Source organism: Xenopus laevis, chromosome 9_10L (assembly GCF_017654675.1).
Source record: "Xenopus laevis strain J_2021 chromosome 9_10L, Xenopus_laevis_v10.1, whole genome shotgun sequence".
NCBI lineage: Eukaryota > Metazoa > Chordata > Amphibia > Anura > Pipidae > Xenopus > Xenopus laevis.
Genome location: NC_054387.1, coordinates 27,360,530 through 27,382,729, shown reverse-complemented (window position 1 = coordinate 27,382,729; position 22,200 = coordinate 27,360,530). Strand labels below are relative to the sequence as shown.

General features: G+C 39.3%; 1 protein-coding gene across 7 annotated transcripts in view; it reads right to left on the bottom strand.

Annotated features, from left to right (window-relative positions):
- aatk.L (apoptosis-associated tyrosine kinase L homeolog) overlaps positions 1-22,200 on the bottom strand; it is a 105,564-nt gene that overhangs the window by 66,752 nt on the left and 16,612 nt on the right. For all 7 annotated transcript variants that reach the window (XM_018235074.2, XM_018235075.2, XM_041576032.1 and 4 more), the window contains exon 2: positions 6,617-6,750. In XM_018235074.2, the coding sequence (XP_018090563.2) occupies positions 6,617-6,750 (134 nt within the window). The remainder of the gene's footprint in view (positions 1-6,616; positions 6,751-22,200) is intronic.

Genomic DNA, 22,200 nt, shown 5'->3' with positions numbered 1-22,200 from the left:
TGATCTTTCGACTACGATTTCTGCCGCCTGACTTGAACGTTTCGCCTGATTCTGACTACGCTTCCTCGTGATCCCTGCTGGTACCTCGTTTACCCTCCCAGTTACCTGCAAGTCTCGTATGTTTCTCCCTGCTTCCCTTTCCACCTTGTCTGGTACATTTTCCTGCCAGGCTTTTCTTGACTCTGGAGCAGCAGGCAATTTTACCAATAATTCCTTTTCCAAGTCCTGTGGTCTGAACCCCATTCCTCTCAAGATTTCTCTCTCTACCCGGGCTGTGGATGGCAGACCAATTTCTCCAGGCATTCTCACTTCTGCTACTGATCCAGTCCTTATTCGTGTTGGCAGTCTTCATGAAGAGGAAATTTCCTTTCTTTTGATTCAGTGCCCTGAGACTCCCATAATTTTGGGTTTTCCTTGGCTCAAGTTTCATAACCCGTCCATTGACTGGTCCACTGGGGAACTTTCGGCCTGGAGTTCTTTTTGTCGTTCTAATTGTATGGCTTCATCAATCCTTCCGGTGGCTGCTTCTTCTTTGCTTCCAGTTTCCGGTTCTCTTCTTCCTGCCATTTACAAAGAGTTTGCTGTTGTCTTTGTAAAGAAGAATTCTGAGGTATTACCTCCACACCGTTCCTACGATTCTCAGATCGATCTGATTCCTGGTTCCATTCCTCCTAGGGGAAGAACATATCCATTGTCCATTCCTGGAGACTCAAGCCATGAACGAATATCTTTTGGACAATCTTTTGGACAATCTCTTTTTTTTTTTTATTAAAAAATCGACGTCTCCTGCTGGTGCTGGATTCTTTTTCGTCTAGAAGAAAGATAGCACTCTGAGACAATGGATTGATTATCGTGCTTTGAATAATATAACGATTAAGAACCGTTATCCTTTGCCATTGATTCCTGAATTGTTTGATTGGTTAAGGGGACTTACGTGGGGCATATAATCTCATACGTATTCGTCAAGGGGATGAGTGGAAGACGGCCTTCAACACCCAAGATGGCCATTATGAGTATTTAGTCATGCCATTTGTCCTTTGCAACACCCCCGCTGTTTTTCAAGACCTGATCAATGATGTTCTTCGAGAATTTTTGCAGTCTTGTGTCATAGTCTATCTGGATGATATTTTGGTTTACTCCTCTTTCTTGTCTGAACACATTCTACAAGTGAAGCAAGTTCTACGCAAGTTGAGGGAGAATTTTCTTTACACCAAGCTTGAGAAGTATGAATTCCATAAGGCCACGATTATTTTCTGGGATATATCATTTCATCTTCTGGATTCAAAATGGATCCCTCTTAAGTCTCAGCTGTCCTTGATTGGCCTGTTCCCATGGGTCTGAAGGCTATTCAAAGTTTTTTGGGTTTTGCTAATTTTTATTGTAAATTCATCAAGAACTTTTCCAAAACTGTGGCTCCAATAATGGCTCTCACAAGGAAACCTTTTAATTTTTCTTGGACCCCACAAACACAGGAGGCATTTTTGTCTCTTAGAAGATCCTTTAGTTCTGCACCAATTCTTCTTCATCCTGATCCTGCTCACCCATTTATTCTGGAGGTCGACACCTCTGAGGTGGGAGTTGTCTTGTCTCAGCGTGCTGAATTTTAGGGGGCTCTTCATCCTTGTGCTTACTTCTCTCATAGATTGTCTCCTGCTGAGAGGAATTATGACGTGGGTAACAGCAAGCTTTTAGCTGTTAAGCTTGCCCTGGAGGAGTGTTGTCTTCTATTAGATGGAGCTAAGGAGCCTATTACCATTTTGACTGACCATAAAAACCTGGAATATATTTCTTCTGCCAGAAGACAATCCCCGCCAGGTTTGTTGGGCTTTGTTTTTCTCCAGGTTAAATTTTTTTATTTCATATCACCCTGGCTCGAAGAACACGAAGACGGATGCTTTGTCCATATGTCTGGTTCAAACAGAGGTTAATCCAGTCCCACCCACACTATTATCTCCCCTGATTTGGTAGTGGCGCCTACGTACCTTTCATGGTCAGATCTGCCTGATGTGGAACGTCCTCCTGGGTGTCCTCCCAGCAAGATCTTCGTACCCCAACAAAGGGTTGCTCAAGTCCTGGAATGGGCTCATTCCTCTAAAATTTCTGGACATCCTGGCATCAAGAAGACTTGCAATTTCATTTCTAGATATTGTTGGTGGCCTTCAATGCTTTTTGTCTCTGACTGCACTGTGTGTGCACAACAGAAGACCCCTCGTTCCTTGCCTTGTGGCCTTCTCCAACCTTTACCTGTATCCGCTCAACCCTGGCTCGATGTTGCCATGGACTTTACCGTGGATTTGCCAAAGTCTTCAGACATAAATACTATTCTGGTAGTTGTTGACAGATTCTCTAAAATGGCTCATTTTATACCTCTGAAGAAACTTCCCTGTTGCTGGCTTGGCTCAAGTTTTCGTTTGCATGGTGTTCCACATGGTGTTCCACAGTCTATTGTGTCGGATCGGGGCGTACAATTTTGGCGTGCTTTTTCCAAACATTTCGGGATCAAATTGAATTTCTCCTCAGCATATCATCCGCAAAGTAATGGTCAAACTGAAAGAACCAATCAAATATTGGAACAGTTTTTTACGATGCTTTATCTCCCGAAATCAAGATGACTGGGTTAATCTTCTTCCCTGGGCTGAGTTCGCTCACAATAACTTACAACATGACTCACTGGGCTTTTCTCCATTCTTTATTGTATTCGGGTACAATCCTTCTGCCCTTCTACTTGAGGTTTTCAAGACTGAAATTCCTGCAGCAGATACCATCGTTCGTGACTTCAAAACCATATGGTCCAAAGCCCATCAATCCCTACTAAATGCTTCCTCTTCTCAGAAGATTGTGGCCGATAAACACAGTCGCGCTAATCCTTCCTACCAGGTTGGAGATTTCGTCTGGCTTTTCACAAAACACATCAAACTTCGCCTACCCTCTCCCAAGTTTGGACCTCGGTATGTGGGACCTTTCAAGATTAAGGACGTGATTAATCCTGTGTCTTTTCGTCTAGAACTTCCTCCCACCATGAATATCTCCAATTCTTTTCATGTTTCTTCACTCAAGCCTTTTGTTAGAAAAAATTTTCGGTTGATCAACCCCCCCCCTGCTCCCATCATTCTTCACGATCATCAAGAGTTCTAGGTTCAGGAGATTCTGGATTCCAGGAAAGTGAGAGGCAAGATCCAATATTTCGTTCATTGGAGGGGTTTTGGACCTGAAGAGAGATCCTGGGTAAGAGCTGCTGACACTCATGCTCCTCATCTGATCTGGGCCTTTCACAAGAAATTTCCAGACAAATTTTGAAAGTTCCCGGAGGGTACTCCTGTAGGGGGGGGGTACTGTAAGATGCGCCGGGAGATCGCTGATGTCCCTTACCTCCTGGCTGTGTGTCATGACATCACCAAGAACCACCGATTTTTGAATTTTGGTGCCAAGTTATCTTTAAAAGGCCAGTCTACCATTTTAGAAGTGCCCAAGCTGGCTTCAGTTTATCTGTTCCTGCTAAAGCTTTATTTTGTTTTTTGAATCCTGGTTTTGACCTGATCTTTCGATTACGATTTCTGCCACCTGACTCTGACTACACTTCCTCTTGATCCCTACCAGTACCTAGTTTACATTTTTTGGCTACGCACTTCCTTGTTGGTTTCCGCAGCAGAAATCATGGGGCCCAAAAAGGGCGTTAGTGAACAACCGGAACCACAGGGTCCTCCTGTGCAACCAAAGGTACTGTTCACTACACAAGATTCCTTATTACGAGATTGTTACACATACAGTGTGTTTGGGTCCAGGTCTCAGCACTGGTAACTTTTAACTGACAAGCCTTGGAAAAAGGAGCCTCTTATTGGATTTCTGTGCTCTAAGAAGGATTTTTCCATATGCTAAATAAAGACATGGGACATAGTAACATAGTAACATAGTAAGTAGGTTGAAAAAAGACACACGTCCATCAAGTTCAACCTTTTATTTTTTTTATTTTTGTTTATTTTTTATATCTGCCTTACTGCTAGTTTATCCAGAGGAAGGCAGATTGCCCAGATTTCCAGTTTGTCAAGATTGTGTTGCAAGGATGCCACATCCTGGATGGAATTAATTGGGCTGGATAGTTTTGTGTCATCTGCAAACACTGATACATTACTTACAATACCCTCCCCTAAGTCATTAATGAACAAGTTAAATAAAAGTAGACCCGATACTGAGCCCTGAGGGACCTAACTAAGAACCTTACTCCAAGTAGAGAATGTACCATTAACAACCACCCTCTGTACCCGATCCTGTAGCCAGTTTCCTATACATGTGCAAAGGACTTCATTAAGCCCAACAGACCTTAGTTTAGAAAGCAGTAGTTTGTGGGGCACAGTATCAAACGCTTTGGCAAAATCCAAACAGATAACATCTACTGCCCCCCCACTGTCCAGCATCTTACTTACATCATCATAAAAAGCAATCAAATTTGTCTGACATGACCTATCCTTCATAAAGCCATGCTGATTGCTGCTCATAATGCCAATGACTAGGACAACATTTCGAATGTGATCCCTTAACAAGCCTGCAAATAATTTGCCCACCACAGATGTCAAACTTACTGGCCTATAATTGCCAGGCTAAGATCATAATCCCTTTTTAAATATTGGAAAAACATCAGCTTTTCTCCAATCCATAGGCACCATACCAGATGAAAGTGAATCTGAGAAAATCAGAAATAGGGGCTGGTCTAAAACTGAACTAAGCTCTCTTAGAACCCGGGGGTGTATGCCATCAGGCCCTGGAGCCTTGTTTACATAAATTTTTAGTAAAGCTTTATGAATCATATCCTGAGTCAGCCACTGACTAGATTGAGCTGAGCCATTAGTGCAGCAATAATGTGAGCCTGGGAACTCAGACTCCTCTATTGTATACACTGATGAAAATAACTGATTTAGCACATTTGCCTTTTCTGTATCTGTTACAGCCATACTGGTACCGTTATTTAATGGAGCAACACTCTCAACCTGCATCTTTTTACTATTAATATATTTAAAAAACTTTTTAGGGTTAGTTTTCACCTCCTCCGCAATTAACTGTTCATTTCCTTTCTTTGCCTTCCGGATTGCTGATTTACAACATTTATTACAGTGTTTATATTCATTAAATGCAGCTTCTGTCTCAACAGATTTGTAGTTTTTAAATGCCTTTCTCTTCTTTCCTATTAACTTCTTTACTTCTGTATTAAGCCACCTAGGATGATTCTCAGAGCTTCTACATTTACTCCTTAAGGGAATAAATTAAGAACAGTAATGATTTAATATCATTTTAAATGACAACCATTTCTGTTCTGTGTTTTTAGCTGAAAACTTAATGCCCCAATCAATGCTCTGTAGGGCAGCCCTCAAGGCACTAAAATTAGCTTTTCCAAAATTCATGCCCCGGTATATATTTGTTTTTTGCACCAGACATTAAATGATATAACATTATGGTCACTATTACCCAGGGGTTCATTGACTTGCGCATTTGCTATAAGTTCTGGGTCATTTGAGATCACTAGATCCAGAATATAATTTTTTCTGGTAGGCTCCTCAATAACCTGTGCCATAAAATTGTCATGCAATAAGTTTATAAACTTGTTCCCATTAACTGATCTGGCAGTACTGTTGCTCCAGTCAATATCTGGGTAATTAAAATCCCCTATTATAATTACTTTTCTATTGCCTCTGTCCCTCCAAAACAAAGTATAGCCACTGATATTAACTGCCCAGTCATGTGACTCATTCAGCCATGTTTCGGCCACTCCAATCACATCATATTTTCCCTCCGGCACCTCCAGCTCTCCCATTTTACCAGTCAGACTCCTTGCATTTGCAAACATACAACCTACCTTTTCTCAGAATGACCCTCAGTGTTTTATTTCTATTAACTGTCAGAAGTACCAGACTCAGTAATTTATTCCTCCTAAAATTTTCATAAGGCCAGCATTTGAATGCTTACCTAATATTCCTTCCCAATTCCATATGTCAATTGAGATCACTCTACCAATAGCATACTATTGATACTATTGATAAGTCATGGAATATGTCTTTCTCATTCCCAGAGGTCCAGGGTAAGGCAAATGCCCTGAACCTCCGGGAATGAGAAAGACATATTGCATGACTTAGCAATAGTATCAGTTGATGAGATGTCTTATGGTGGCTTACTAACTGGCAGGCAGCACATTTTGCAAAAGCTGTGGCCATAACATGGATGGCAACAGCAAGGGCTTCGGACAATCATTTGCAATGACAAGCTGAATACACACCAATGATTATGGATAAGTTCTAGTGGGGCCCTTGCTTCTGATGGGGCAACCACTCTGTTAGAATTCACAAGACAACCATCCACTGACAGTACCTCTTGTAATGCATAAACGTCTGTTGGATTTATGCAATGTCTACATCTACAGTATGCCATTGGTGTTCCTAAACCAGACAAAAGGAGTTATTTGAAAATAAAAATTATGCCAAGGTTAAAATTGCAAATAAATCACCAACAAAGCATATACAGCTAGAGAAAGGTGGTACAGAAATTTCACTTGATAGCCAGGGACCAAGTATATATAGGACCACCAAAACTGTTTGCATCTGTTTTTTAGAGCTTAGGCCTGAATTCATACCTTGAAGCCAATGTCCCCCTTTTTGCAGCACAAACAGGCTAGCATGAGGAAGATAAAGGTGATAAGCCCGGAGAAGGAAACTGTCACTACTGCCAGAGAAGATGGCCAGGACAGCTCGCTCAGCTGAGTTCCGTCTGTGGGAGAAAGAAAGGCATTTAATACATGCAGCATCTGATTTTTGAATGCAACACACAGGGAACAATTCCATTGGTACTAAAGCCACTGACAGAGTAAAGGTGGCCATGCACTGTAAGATTCGCTCATCGGCGAGATCCTCCCTGTGTTGTGGGCAACATTGTGGTAATCCTAGGGCCAAACAATCGCATTACAATGAAATTTGTTAAAAATGATTTCCCTTTTCTCTGTATTAATAAAACAACCTTGTACTTTATCCAAACAAAGACATTACAAATCCTTATTGGGGGCAATACAATTCTATTGGATTTATTTAATGTTTCATTGATTTTTTAGTAGACAAAGTATGGAGATCAAAATGACATAAAGATCCCTAATCAGGAAAACCCCAGGCATAGAGCATTCTAAATAACATGTCCCATATACTGTATGTATTTGTAACTATAAATATTATAAATGTAAAATATAGTCTGATAAAATGTTGCTGTTCTTGAAGCTCAAGTTGGGTCATTCCAGTGAATTCAGCAGCCTCCCTCCTCCTTTCTTTGTATTTTTCTATTTCATCCTGATATGCCTGAATTCACATAGCCTCTAGATGTGCTCCCAGCTTCCAGCTGGCTGTGTCACTGTGAGAGAAAGGAGGGAGAGCTAGAGCAAAGAGAGGGGAGATCATTTGGGAATTAACCTCCTCTCGTCCCTTTGGAAAATGAAACACCAGAGGCATCCAAGAGATTCTGTAACTGCACTTAACCGATGAATGCAATCAATCAAACCCTCCACCACTTTATGTGTAATCTCTTCACTGCGCAAGGCACAAATGCACTGGTGACCTGATACTGCCCTCTCTCCTTATGATTTGAAAAGCAAGGGGTTATATTAGTCTATAAATCCTGTATTGTATTTGCTGATGAGTGACAAGCACCTTCTGTGACAGTTTAAAGTAATCACTCTCATTAGAAGGCAGGGAAAGTGCAGTGCCTGAATCCCTATTATAAGGCTATCCATATCTTTTAAAAAGAATTTGCATGCACACACCTGGCCTCTTCTCTTAAGTAATATGGTGCTATGGATATAAGTGGATGTCACCCCCACCATGAATCTTGCAAATAAACCAGCACATATATGCTGCAAAAGGGGTGTCCAGCCACATTGTACAATGTTTCGGGGGTGTGCCCCTTCGTCAGATATCCATATCTTTGTCTTGCCAAGTCATTGTACAAAGCTGTTCCATTCTATTAAAAGGCATGTGCTGTAAATAGAAATAAAAATGTGCAAGGAAAGTAAATCTAGTGCTAAAATAACAAGGTTTCAATGATTTTAACATTATTTGTAAATATAATCGTTATTGAAGGAATCTGTCTGTCCTTTTCCCTGCACCTTTGGTTCAGGCTACCTGTACCATGCAGTAGTCACCTTACTACAAGTCCAGACTCCAGTAGCCAAAAAGCTTTGCATACTTTTTCCTTCTTTAGGGCAAAAGCACAGAGTATTTGAAACTTTAAGAGCCCAACTATGCTGCTCCAAACCACTCAAAACAGCCCCTAGAGACTTACACCAAAATCACTGAAAGGTGCTAGCACAAGTGCACATCAGGCAGTTTCAATGTCGTACAAGGGACAGTTCCAGGTGGTTTGGGGCTATGGTTTTTGGATAATTAAACATGGTGCTCAATACCACCAAAACATTCAGTGTACCACAGCCCACAAAGCCTGGGGGCATATTTATCATATATGCACTAGAGGGCCCATGCTTAGGGTGGAAGCTTAAGGGGGCACCTATATGGTAAATAAAGCTCTCCCGTTCCTACCAGATACTTTTCTGCTTTCCTTATCTGCAGGGGGTATCTTGCAAGGTGCCATGAGAGAAGCCCATTTATCAAAGGTCAAATTTCAAATTCATGTGAGTTTTTTTAACTCTAATAAATTCAAATATAGTCGAAAACCGATTGGGAGAGTATTTAAGAAAAATCTAAAAATCTAAAACTTGAACGAATAGTACAGACCAGAAAAAAACATGAATGTCAGGAAGGCTAATAACATCTTCAAATTGGTCACTGGATCTCTCCTATTGATTTATACATGAACTTGGCAGGTTTAAGGTGGCAAATAGTCTAATTAGATTTATTCCTGTAGGAATATACTTTAGGTTTGATAAATATCGAAATTCCAATTCAAATTAAAATTTGAATCAAGTTTGTATAATTCATAATTCCATTTTGAGAGTTTTGACCTAAAAAAAAAAGTTGTAATTGATAAATGTAATAATAAATCTGCTCCTAGGTTATGACATAACTCCCACCAACCTCGCTGCAGCCTGGTCTTGAATCTAGGGTGGCACAGAAGCAAAATACAGCCCTGCACAAAGGTCTGTTTATCACAGAACACAAAACTGGAAGGCAGCTGACTGCTACTAGATAATTTGAATGGTGCATGTAGTCAGAACCAGGAGTGCAGAGGACAACAAAGGTAACCGCTTTCTTTAGTGATTACATTTACTTCCTGAAATTGTCATCCGCTACCCTTATGGTAATATTACATCTTATAAGTGAGGCACTGGTATATGCAAAAACACAGTTGCAATTCAGTGTATGAACAATTTTCACTTGACATTAATGTAAATGCCATAGAAATGGAATGTGTGGGCTATTTCTACAGCTGATCTCTTTGTGCCCTTATTTTCCATATCTGGATACGACCCCACCTTGAGTCTGGCATCAACTTAAAAACCCATATCTCCATGCATTTGCTATACACACATAAGAAGTTATATAATGGATAATAAAAACAATTACATATAAAAATGTGCTGAAGTTCATTGTCCCAACCAGGATTCTCTTAAATTAAAATACTATAAACATCAGATTCTGTTAATAATAGGTATTAATTTCAAACATCATTGTATTGCCTTATTCAAGGATGTTACTGTAACTTAAAAGATTCAGACTCATATCAACATATGAACAAGTAAATATAAGGATGTTTTTATTAAAGGAACCAGCAATCTCAGAAGGCCCTGCTGAAAACAATCCATCCAGAGACTCTTCTTCGCACAGTAATACTTTACTTTAGGCCTACTGTAAATACTGTATACATCATAAAGATTAAATACATAGTACAGTATAAAGATAAGGAAAAAGGGAACAATCAATCTGGACTGTGGACCATGCTGAAAAAATCTTATCTGAACTATAGCTCATGAACTTTCAACTAGCCCTTTTGCAGTGCATAGTGTGAAGGAAGGAAGAAGCAAATAAAGTATAATATAGACCATGGCTGTTTTGCATTTTCCCCTAAATCCTGTGCACAAGGTTATGTAGTGATCCAAAAAAAGTAACTAAAGTTCATCACAAACCTTGGGAACACAAAATTTTGCTGTCACATTCACTTGTCTTTTATTGGCACAGAAAGGAGGGATGGATTTTGAGTACCATTACTTGGCATTAGAAGTCCACAGCACAAATCTGCTGTAAGTGATTGCATTATATTACCTCTGAGGATAAGAAGGCAATGCAACGGCTATCTGCTGATATTAATATTATGTCTCTTCCTTACCTTCAATTTATTCATAGGATTTGCATCCTTTGGCATACATGTACAAGATTAGTAGGTAAAACATGGGAGGAAGAAAACAGAGTAAAAAAAACTAGCATATGACATACAGTATCTATGCATCTTTCTTTGGTATAATTTGCCAATTGACTAGATGGGAAATGGGGATTCAGTTAGGGCACAAGAATGAGAGACATCCATCAGCTAAGATCCTGTGGGTGAAGCCAGCCTAGGCCTTTTCTCTCAGTCTCTGAGCATCCTTTGTGCTCAATACTGGAAAATCACCTCTCTGCCACTTATTTGTATTCAAGATGGAGGGGGGGAGATGTTATTCCAGGCTGCAGCTGTGACATTACAATTTCACCACCAGGAACAAGTGGTGTAATTAGAAAGAATTCTTTCTACAGGAAGAATAGAATCATTGATAGAAGAGAAAGAACATGGTGTGGAATGTAACCAAGTCAGCATGAGAGAGGATAAAATTGTGCTTGTGTAACAGTAATATTGCTTTATGTACATAAGTCTGAGAATCTGATGATAATTTACCCTTGTACTAATGTAATTTACTGATTAGTCACGAATCTGTGAGGTGAATTATAATAGGCTTCTACATATTTGTATAGGTATATTATCCATTATAATTTAAACCAGGTTCTGTTATGGGTGCACTAATGAGAAACTGTTACAGCTGTCAGGATTTAAAATTGATCAAGCAAATCATACAATAATACAATAATTCAGGCACATAAACATTAAGGAGGTTAATAACTAAAATCTAAATTTATCTCATTATTTTATTAAATAAAGCTTGACCAAACTCCCATCTACCTTATTTATCTTAAAAATAACTCGAATAAATTGCATCGGAAAAAACGCGATAAACTCAATAGAAAACCCGAATCGTACGTTTTTTTCAGGTTATTGCCCGAAAACCCAGAATTTTTAAGATTATCAGGCAAAGCCCAACACAAACCATGAAATCTTCAAATTGAGATAGGGACATCTGCCATTGACTTATTTATTACCTCGACAGGTTTAAGATGGTGGATTTTCGGATTCAAGCTTTTTGCAGCATCGGGGCATAATAAATTTTAAAAATTTGAGGTTTTTTTCCATGAAAATTCAAATTTTTATCCCAAAAAGCCCGACCAGAAAAATTAGAGTTCTAGTAAATAACCCGTAAGTATATTCCAATAGTGTCTTTATTTACTACCACAGCCAGGAACATATTAGGGTGCAATGATTACCTACAGACCTTGATCAACAGATTATTCTGGCACATGCCAGAGGGGATGCTGTAAAACGCTATTAATTAGCACTTTTTCTTGAGTCTTTGGGCCTTGATAAACTGTACATGCCATAAAGGCAGCGGTGGGTCGTACCTTAAGGGGCAGCTTAAGCGGAGTGTCAGTATAACTTTAAAGTACACACAAAATTAGGTCACAATTTGTACTTCACCAACTTGCAGTTTTATGTTCATTTATATACTCTCCGATTCATACTTCAGACCAATCAAGCATACCACTGCATGGTTGCTATGTAAGTGACCCTATCAACCAGATAGCTGTAAAATGTAAATAAAAATACACAAAAGAAACACTAAAGACTAGCTGTAAATGATCTTTCAATACCACTCTTCTTTAAAGTCAGTTTTAAGGTGAACTACCCCATTAATACAGAATAGTACTGTGGGTGGTAATCCTTATGACGGAGTTTTTAATGCCCTGTTCTATTGCAAAAACACTAGTCTGCTCTTATGCTCTACATGAAATACACCAAGCTTGGGACAAATCAAAGCACAAAAAGCCTAAGTGCCATTTAACTTCAATCCTATTAAAACGTTACAGTAACTGCGCCAGGCAGGGATAATACTGGAAAGAATCCCAGTGCTGCATATTAAGAAGATTTGTTCAAGAAACCAACCAATCAAGCCATTCTGGAGTCTTAAGGCTGTGCCTGAATTCAGCACCATGGACAGAGCATCATTGTGCAATGGTTCTGCACCCCTACCTCTGCATTGCAACGGGTTAAATGACCAATAACACAAAAAATTTATTTAAATATAATGCACTGTTACGCTACACTCATACAAATTAAAAGTTTGCTTCTGAAGCACTTATAGTATATAAATATGTGTTGATTAGCCACATGAGAAGCTAAGTTGAGAAGCTAAGTTGAGCAGTGTAGAATACAATACAATACTAGAAAGTTCTTACAAAGTACAAATAACAAGGATGAAACACCATTCATTCCTACCCAGGGTCGTCCCAGACCTGCTCCCCTGATTAGTGTGATGTTCGTGCATACGCGCAAAGTGCCGCTGTTCAATTGATGTATCTCTGTTTGCACATTGGCACACATAGATTAAAATTTGGGAGGGGGCTCCTGGTGACTGCCAGGAGGGACTTTTTTATTGTAGTCCTGTTGGGCCCCCAATGTGCTTATCTGACCATGTTCCTGCCTAGAGAACTACAGAAGGACATTTTTTTTTCCAAGAAATAATTTTTGGAGGTTCTGTATAACACAAACTTTAAATGTTAAAATGGACTTTTCATTTTATTGCAATCCTGGTACTTTAAAGGAGAAGGAAAGTCATCAATCACAGCATTAATCACTGGGGGTACTAAAAGTTAGGCACTCCACAGTAATTGTTTTTACTTATCTGATATTGACAAACCACCATACTATGTCAAGGTAAATCCCATATGGTGGTCCTAACTATTTACCAGAATGACAGCTAATGACAGGGGACAGTTGCCTCTATGAGGCAAGTCCTTTGGTCAGGAGACACTTATCACAAAAAATGCTACTATGCAGGGAGGTGAAAGCCTAAGAAAAATAAGATAATTAGTAAGGGCCATATGGAGTTAACTTTGATGTGGAATGGTGACTTGTCAATTTTATCTTTGCCTGCATAACCGACTTTGCCTGCATAACTGACTTTGCCTGAACTCTGCCTGAACAGATCCATGCCTGTATAACCAACTTTGCCTGAACTCTGCCTCGACCGACCCCTGCCTGTCCTAGACCACCCTTCTATTGAAGCTGCCATTGAACTTTATAGTGTATTCTCGAAGTTCCAAATCTGTTACGATTGGCCCCTTTGTTTGCTCAGAACATTTGTCCTGTTCCTCTCACATTAAGTACTGGCGGTATCTGAGTAGCTGAAGGCTCATCCCAAAGCCAAAGACGGCTGCTAAAGGCAGAAGAGTGAGACCTGACTGGGAGCTTGACTTTAGTTCTGAGTTTAGGGTGCCATTTGTGACAATTTATTTTTGTAGTCTGTCTCCTTTAAAGGAGACGGAAAGTCATTTTTACTTGGGGGTGACAAAAGTAAGTGTTCGCATTTACTTACCGGACACCGCAGGCCGGTGCACCTAACAGGAGACAACTGCACCGGCCCGGGGTTATTCCAGCGAGCACCACTGAGTGATCATCATCCTGCTTCTTCTTTCTTCTAATTTTCCAGGGCAGACACATGTGCAGTAGAACGAAATAGCTGGCTTTTTCGTTAAAGCTTGGCTTTTCGCTCTACTGCACATTTGCAGTCGCAAGAACAAAGGAGAAGCCAATCTCTCTGTGGTGCTCGCTGGCCGGGGTGTCAGTGTCTCACTTGGGGGTGCCTTTTGGCAACCCCCCAAGTATAAAAAGATTTCTTCTGTAAAGCTGATGACAGAGGACCAGTCCCTTTGTCAGGAGAGACTTATCCCAAGAAATATTACTATGCAGGGAGGTGCCAGCCTACGAAAAATGACCAGAAGTAAATAGTTAGGATCACCATATGGGGTTTACCTTCACATGGTATGGTGGATTGACAATTTTATGATAACTTTGTAACTAAAACCCCCTGTTTTTGGAAGTATATGTACTTGCATAGAAAAAAAAATATTAGTTAAACAGAGGACCGGGAAATGTGCATTGATCAAATTCCTCTTTTGTATGTTTGGATCTGCACGCCTTTGATGCAGGACACTTGGGGGCACATTTACTTAGCTCGAGTGAAAGATTAGAATGAAAAATACTTCGAATTTTAAAGGTTTTTTTGGGCTACTTCGACCATCGAATTGGCTACTTCGACCTTCGACTACGACTTTGAATTGAACGATTCAAACTAAAAATCGTTCGACTATTCGACCATTCGATAGTCGAAGTACTGTCTCTTTAAAAAAAACTTAGACTACCTACTTCGCCACCTAAAACCTACTGATCACCAATATTTTATCAAACAGGGGACCTTCACCATATTTTATCAAACAGCATAATTTTTTTGAATTAAAATTTTCTTAGAACTCCATGTCGCTGTGGCCTGTACCTAATAATTTTGCTCTACAGAGAGCTATATCTGCAGCACAGATCTGGAGAGCAGCTGGATAGTGATGTGCCATGTTATCTTAACAACGAGTCAGATTCCAGGATTCATATATCTACCAGCTACATAGAGTCTCTTAGGGTCTGTGATAAAGAGGCAACATACTGACCCACTTTTGCAGAATTTACAAGTAAGTACCTCATGAATTCAGTCACATAGGTAGAACTGTACTATAAATTGTTTCTAAAAATGTATTACTTTCCATTGAGGATGCCTTGGGAAAGGTGCACAACCCACTGTGGTTAACAGTGCTACTTAATAGTTTCACAACGAATGATGAACAAATGTGGATGATAGTAGTATAAACAAAAACTTTTCTGGTCTCTATTCTACTCCCTGAACCTTCAGCTTAGGGGAGCAGACAATGGCACACAAAATGAGCAAGCACTTACAAAGATCACTCCTCCAGGCAGACTTGTCAAAAATACAAGGTGTCAGCCTTACGTATTTCAAATCACACTGATACTTAATCATAGGCTAGGTACTCATATTTCCAACAACATATTTAAAACAAAGTAGAGCCAATCAGTTAAAATCTTGTGCTCTTTATGTTGTTTTAACCTGCCCATTAAGTAACATGTAATGACGTCATACTAAGAACTACCAATTGAGTAGTCTGTTGCTAACTCATTTGTAACTCCTTAGCATACCCGCCATTGATTGGCTCTACTTTGTTTTAAATATGTTGTGGGAAATATGAGTACCTAGCCTATGATTAAGTATCAGTGTGATATGAAACGCATAAGGCTGAAACCTTGTATACCGGAATAAAGTTACTTATTTTTTGACAAGTCTGCCTGGAGGAGTGATCTTTGGAAGTGCCTGCTCATTTGGTTTGCCATTGGCTACTTAATAGTTTGGTATGCATTTCAGATGTGGACCAAAGGGGGACTAAATACACAAGTTTCATGCTCTTAATAAGAGAGTCCCCTCTCACTAACTAGGCATGAGATTCAGGAGCTAAACTGTATTTTGGTTGGATGGGCATCAGACTGTTGCTCCATCATGGTAGGAGGAAGTCTCACAGTCAGATAAACTGTGCTCTTTTCTGTCAGATAAACAGTCATCAAGAATGAGAAATTTATGAGAGTGCTTATAGACTTTTCCATCCAGGAAATCACTTACTGGGGGGGCTTGTAAAATACAACCCATTATTTTTATAATGATCTTCAAAAAGTCACTTCTGGTAACTGTAAGAGCAGAATTTCCATTTTTTAACACAGAAATTTGTCTCTGCTAGTGTAACAAGCGTAATATCGCTCACTACATTCGCGATGCGGCCCCTTCTGAACCCAGCTCCGACTCTAAAAATTGAAAGCACGGATCTGGAGGGGGGGTGGCATCGGGGCTGCTGCCTCAGGTGACAGCAGCCCTTAAAGCAACGCTGGACCCCTCCATACACTCACATAAATTATATATATACCCATATCTATATTAACTATAGATTTTAGTATTACAATAACATTGGATATTATGCTTGTCCAAGAAATCATCCAAGCCACTCTTAAAAGCATTAAAGTAATCAACATCTTGACTGTGAATGACCTGTTAAAAACACTCAGACATGTACTGCAGACATGCTGCAGTTTCTTATTGTGGCTCCTGTAACTGCTAAAGCTCTGTATTATCTGCATTGTCTGCATAAGATTTGCATTATCATAAGATTAATGCAATAGCTATCAATAGCGGTTACAAGCCACTCAGAGCTGTTATTATTAGTCATGAAACAGCATGTCTGTCCTTAGCATAAAAATAAAAACAATGACGAGAACAATTCTTTCCTTTCCTTGTAAACATGGCACTTCCTTTAAACTGTCTGAGCCCCCCCCCACCCAAGTACTTAGTCTCTCCCACCCCCCTGCAGCGGAAGACTGCTCGTGAGAAGAACACTGGAACAACTGGAAAATTAAGCAGCCAGCAGAGAAGGCAATAAACGGAAGCATTCCTCACATCCTACAGCAGGATAATTATGAGTACAAGGCCAGACAGTGGCAGGGAACAACACTATCAAACCAAACACAGCTAAATAACACACAAGGACACATTGTTCTCACCTGCTAGTACATCTTCTTCCAACAGTAACATTCAAGACCATAAAAAATAAGCATTTATTGTTACTCCTTTGTGGAAGGGATTTCTAGTACAGAATCCAATTCCACTCTTTCATGTTATCCCCTGCAAGTATATATATATATATATATATATATATATATATATATATATATATATATATATATATATATATATATATATATATATATATATATATACATATATATATATATAGATATATATATTTGGAAAAGGCAGGGGGGCATATTTCCATAAAATGTGTATTATTGGTTTATAAAAGCGCAAATCCCCCTTGGATTGGAGTTTTTCTTATCCCTTATTTTAGTAACCGCCACACGCTTCCATAACATTTCTGAAGAAATCCTTTAAGGTGTGGCCCTAACCATGGGTCTATAATGAAGTAATTCATGTTTTAATACATGGAGTAAATGCTCTTTTTCATACATGATAGTACTTCATTAGCTTTAGTTGCCACTGACAGATGCTTACTTAAGTTGCAATGCCTATTATCCAGAATAAGCCCCAAATCATTCTAAGTGGGTCCCCAACACAATTGTGTTTTGCTATAACTAGCATTCATGTTAATAATGTAAGTTCATAAACTAGCTATGGAAACCGCTAGCAGTCCAGACCGTTGCTGGATTTACAAAAAAGTTGCCCAAAGGGGAACCCCCAGGTACTGTACTTCTTTTGGCATTTTATTGTCTCAGTTTCCCAGTGGCTACAGAATCTTCTCTTCACCAGTGCATAATCATTTTAAGTACCAATTACAATTTGTGTGTTGTGGCAAGACAATAATTGTGAAATTGTCCAAAGGACAAGAATTATTAACAGGTTGCAGAGTATTTTAGGAAGATATAAATTGAAACAATTTGTAATAGCATTTTGTGTACTGCTTTTATGTAAAGGTGGCCATACACGGATAGATCCGCTCGTTTGGCGATGTCGCCAAACGAGCGGATCTCCCTCCGATATGCCCACCTTGAGGTGGGCAATATCGGGCTGATCCGATCGTGGGCCCTAGGGCCCAACGATCGGATCCTAGCGTTCGCCAAACGGGCGGTCGGATCGCGGGACCGCATCAACAAACAGATGCGGCCGCGATCCGACGGGATTTCGGCCAGATCTCGATCGGGGGAAGCCCGTCGGGGGCCCCCATACACGGGCCAATAAGCTGCCGACACGGTCTGTCGGCAGCTTTTATCGGCCCGTGTATGGCCACCTTTAAAAATACTGTATTTTTGATATTTCAACCTCAAAATTAACCAAATAAAAATATCATAGTAGTAGTCTTTAAAAAAGAAAATCATTATAGATTGAAAACCTTAAAATACTAAATATGAGCAGAGACACATTGCTCACATCATATCACTGAACAAATATAAAATTATAGTTTTTCCTGTATGCAGCTGATGCCCTTACACTTCCCTTACACTTCCTTGACCATCAGCTCCCTGTGTGGATATTTATATTGCCTGTGGACTTGCAGAGTGATTCAAACATTCTGGGACAGTTGGATTCCTGCTCCAAAAGTATTTACTTAACCCTGGGTCAATATGTGAGTCCAAAAAATGGATGATACATACCTCCCAACATTTTGGAAATAGAAAGAGGGACAAAAAGAAAATTGTTTAACATGCCAATTTTGTGGCCACACCCCCTAATTACCATGTTCATTTTACAAAATTTGGCAGGTTATGAAAGTTTGAACACATTTCTGTGTTTTTTTTTTGTGTTATTACAGTTTTGCTAATGAAGGTGAATTGCACTTTAAGCTGCAATTCACAGTTTCCCCAAGAGACCTGCTTAACTTAAATTGTTACAATTGCTTCTTTGCTTATCTTAAATTGTTACAAAAGTATCAAAGTGCACCTGGCATATATTCTGGGCTCTCTGCCAAAAGACAATTAGATTAGAAACTTTGTATCTTTTTCTGGCTGTTCAGTGCAGGAGATCAAAAAGAAAGTTTGAATATTTCAGTAACAACCCGGGACTGCGGGTTCAGCTGTCAAAATTGTTACTGTCCTGCGGAAAACAGGAAAGTTGGGAGGTATGATAATTTAAGAATATAATTATCACCCCTAAAAAAAACTTGAAAATTAGTGGTGTGAGAGCACTCCCCTATTTGATAAAGCCACTATATGGAATTTGGTTGTCTTTTCTTCATGTGCTATAAGCACAAGTATTGATTTATTATGAAATATGTCCAAAGGAGAATGGAATTAAAGGGCCAGAAGTGAGATCTAGGACATTTGAATTTCTAATTGGTGCTTCACTTAGCCCTACCTTATAATTATAAATGGGCATGTTTTGGTTATGTGAACAGTGTCCCTGAAACAGACAAAAAACTTGTAGACATTGCATTAGCAGTAAGAAGAAACATCCTGCAATTCAGCATTTAAATTAAGTCTCATGTGATACAGCAACACTATTTTACATAAAGCTAGTGCCCACATTTTTTGCTAAATGGTCCAGTGTGAATGAGCCTGAAACAACAAACAATATTAAATAATGGTAAAGGTTTAAATAGTTTTTAAACCTGGCAGATGTCTGAGGACTGAGCTGGGTTGTAGAAAGCGTACATGGTACCACAGCTTATAAAACACCCAACACAGAGTCTGCACTGTTTTTAAACAGGGGCCGCATTGCACAAGCTAGAACTCCACCTTACTCTGGTCTGTACTTAGCACATAATATGCACTGTACTACAGAGAGGTACATCTGCATCATTACAGAACTGGAGCCGGTTGGGTAGTGATGCTGCACTGCACCCTGTAAATAAAAATCTTTTAGCACCAGTTTCCAGACACCATACATCTCCCAGCTACACAATTGATTTGTGATATATGAAAAAGCAACTCATTGACTTCCTTTTGCCTCTAGAGGCCGAATATACATGAAAGTACCTACATGTGCTGATTCAACAGTATCAATTTTGTGATTACTGTGCACTGTGTTTCTTCATATATGTAAAACAGATTTTTGTAGAATTGTACTGTAAAATTTCTACAAATAATATACTGTATACTTGCTCAGATGGCCTTTCTCAGAATGTGTTAATTGTTACCTCTATACAAAGTTGTAACTGGTCACCTCAGTATGACAATAATAATGTTATTAAGCTGATTCATGTCGGTATGCATGTCACATTTCAATAAATAAACAATTTTCCCTTCACATGTCTACATTGCTGAGAGCACATTGTTTTGATGGACATTGATTGTGATTATTTTTCAGTGGCATCTTGTATAGGTCCTATAAATATTTGTCTATTACAGGCTACAATCTGAGAAATAATTATGAGGAATCCAAAGTAACCCCTGTATTATTGTAATACCGGCCCTGGCTTTGGCTGTTATTTTACCGGCTAGATGGCAATTAGTTATGAATGAAATTTTTCTCCAAGTTTTGTTGTGAAAATCACATCCATAGGCTCCAATGGGTGAAAACCTTGATCAGGAAGTGACACGAGTGAATGACATGGATCGGGTTGCAATTATACAAGAGAAAGTACAGGGAACACAGAGAAAGGTTGGCATACCATTTGTGCACACTTATCTCCCAAATGTATGTAAGATACATCATGTTATCCATAAACACTGGCCTCTCCTATGGAGGGCATATCCTGATGTTCTGGAGAACATCCACTTTTATCGCACATAATTTAAGGGACAGATTAGTGCAGGCTGACTTGGGAACTACACGTAGTAGTCTTCAGAGAATGTTAACACCGCTGAAGGGTGGCATGTACCCATTCGGGAGATGTAATCAACGTTCCAGCGCAATACGCACACACAGGTAGAAAATTTGATATACAGGGCCACTTTACATGTGACTCTGAGTATGTTATATACATGCTGAAATGCCCATGTGGTCTTGCCTATATAAGTGAGACCATACAACCCATTTGTGACAGAATCAGACAACATAAATCGACCATAAGAAAGGAGGAGCTGAAGTTGCCGGTTCCTGCTCATTTTCACTCAGCATGACATACACCAGCATCACTCAGGTTTCTTGTCATCGAGTTTGTTGCCGCCCCCCACTCCAGAGGACAGAGAAATTTTGGATTCACACACTGCATACATTACAGCCTAGGGGACTTAATCGGGCGTATGATCTATATGCTTTCATTTGAGTAAAAGTAATTAGTGAATTAACTTTCGGGCAGAATTGTGACTAAGTTTAACATGACACACTCTACTAAATATGATTCTTGTTGTAGAATATTGTTCTTATTGGAAAATATTTCCCTGATGGCAAAAGATATATGATGATACTTATTAGCTTTATGTATGTTTCTTATATGTTGGAATATTGCACTTTATGTAAACCATACTATATGTGATGATTGCTTGTGGGATGATCCTTGTAATGGGAGAGGTGTGTTCATGTTTATGGATTGCCTGTATATAGGATATGATGTCAGTAGGCATTATGATGCTTGAAAAAGAGGTGGGAGCCTTGAACCGTTGCAAGATAATGAGGTAAAATCTTTTTTGTTACCCATACAAACACCTGTCTAGACTTTTTTGTTCGATATATTAATTGTCCACAGCTGTGGACTAGGTCGCAGATTCATATATATATTATCCAGTAACACATTACAAATAATAAAGGTTTATATTCTGCGGGGTTGAAAATTATTAAAAAATTGCTGGGATTTTGGCAGATCCGGCATTCAGTGCTTCCCAAGGAGCCAGTCTCCCATGGGTGACATGGTGGTATTATGACACTAACCTTGCACTGGGGTTCCTACAGCTGTACAATATCAAAGGGATTAAAGGATTTTGGTTTCTGAGCATTATTCTAACCATTTTTTATTATTCTTGTTACTCTAAGGATGGCAGGTTCCTCTTACTTCATTTCACCCCTAGCTCCACCACCAACAACAATGCCAAAAAGGGTTATTCTTGAGAAGAGAATGCAATTCATGAGACTAGCAAATGCACAAATGGATTTATACAAATTGCCTGTAAGGCAACAGTAGAACATTCCAGAAAATATAGGTAACCTGTCTTTAATCCCTAGCAACAAGAGTGCAATAATCTCACAATGCATTAGGCCATGGACATAAAGAAGCTCTCCTAGACATAAATTATGACTCTTCTATATTCTCTTTTTCTATATTGTTTTGTATAATGCACAAAAAAAATAAATAAAAAGGGATGGGCTTTGTAATACTTTCCTTAAGATATTTGCTGAAATGTTTTTGCTAAGTAAAACCATTCAACTGGAATTATTTTACAGTATTTAAGCTATTTCATTTGAGTCTACAGGTAGTGTTTTATTTTAGCTTGGCACAAGGAGCCATATAGTCAGGGCCAGATTTATACAGCTGGCACCCCTAGGCTGCTGTCGTTTGTCACCCCCTCCCTTTTATTCCCTCAAATTTTCATCTGGACCGGAGCAATGGAGATTGGCAAACGGGAGATTTAAAAAATTATAATAACTCCTGC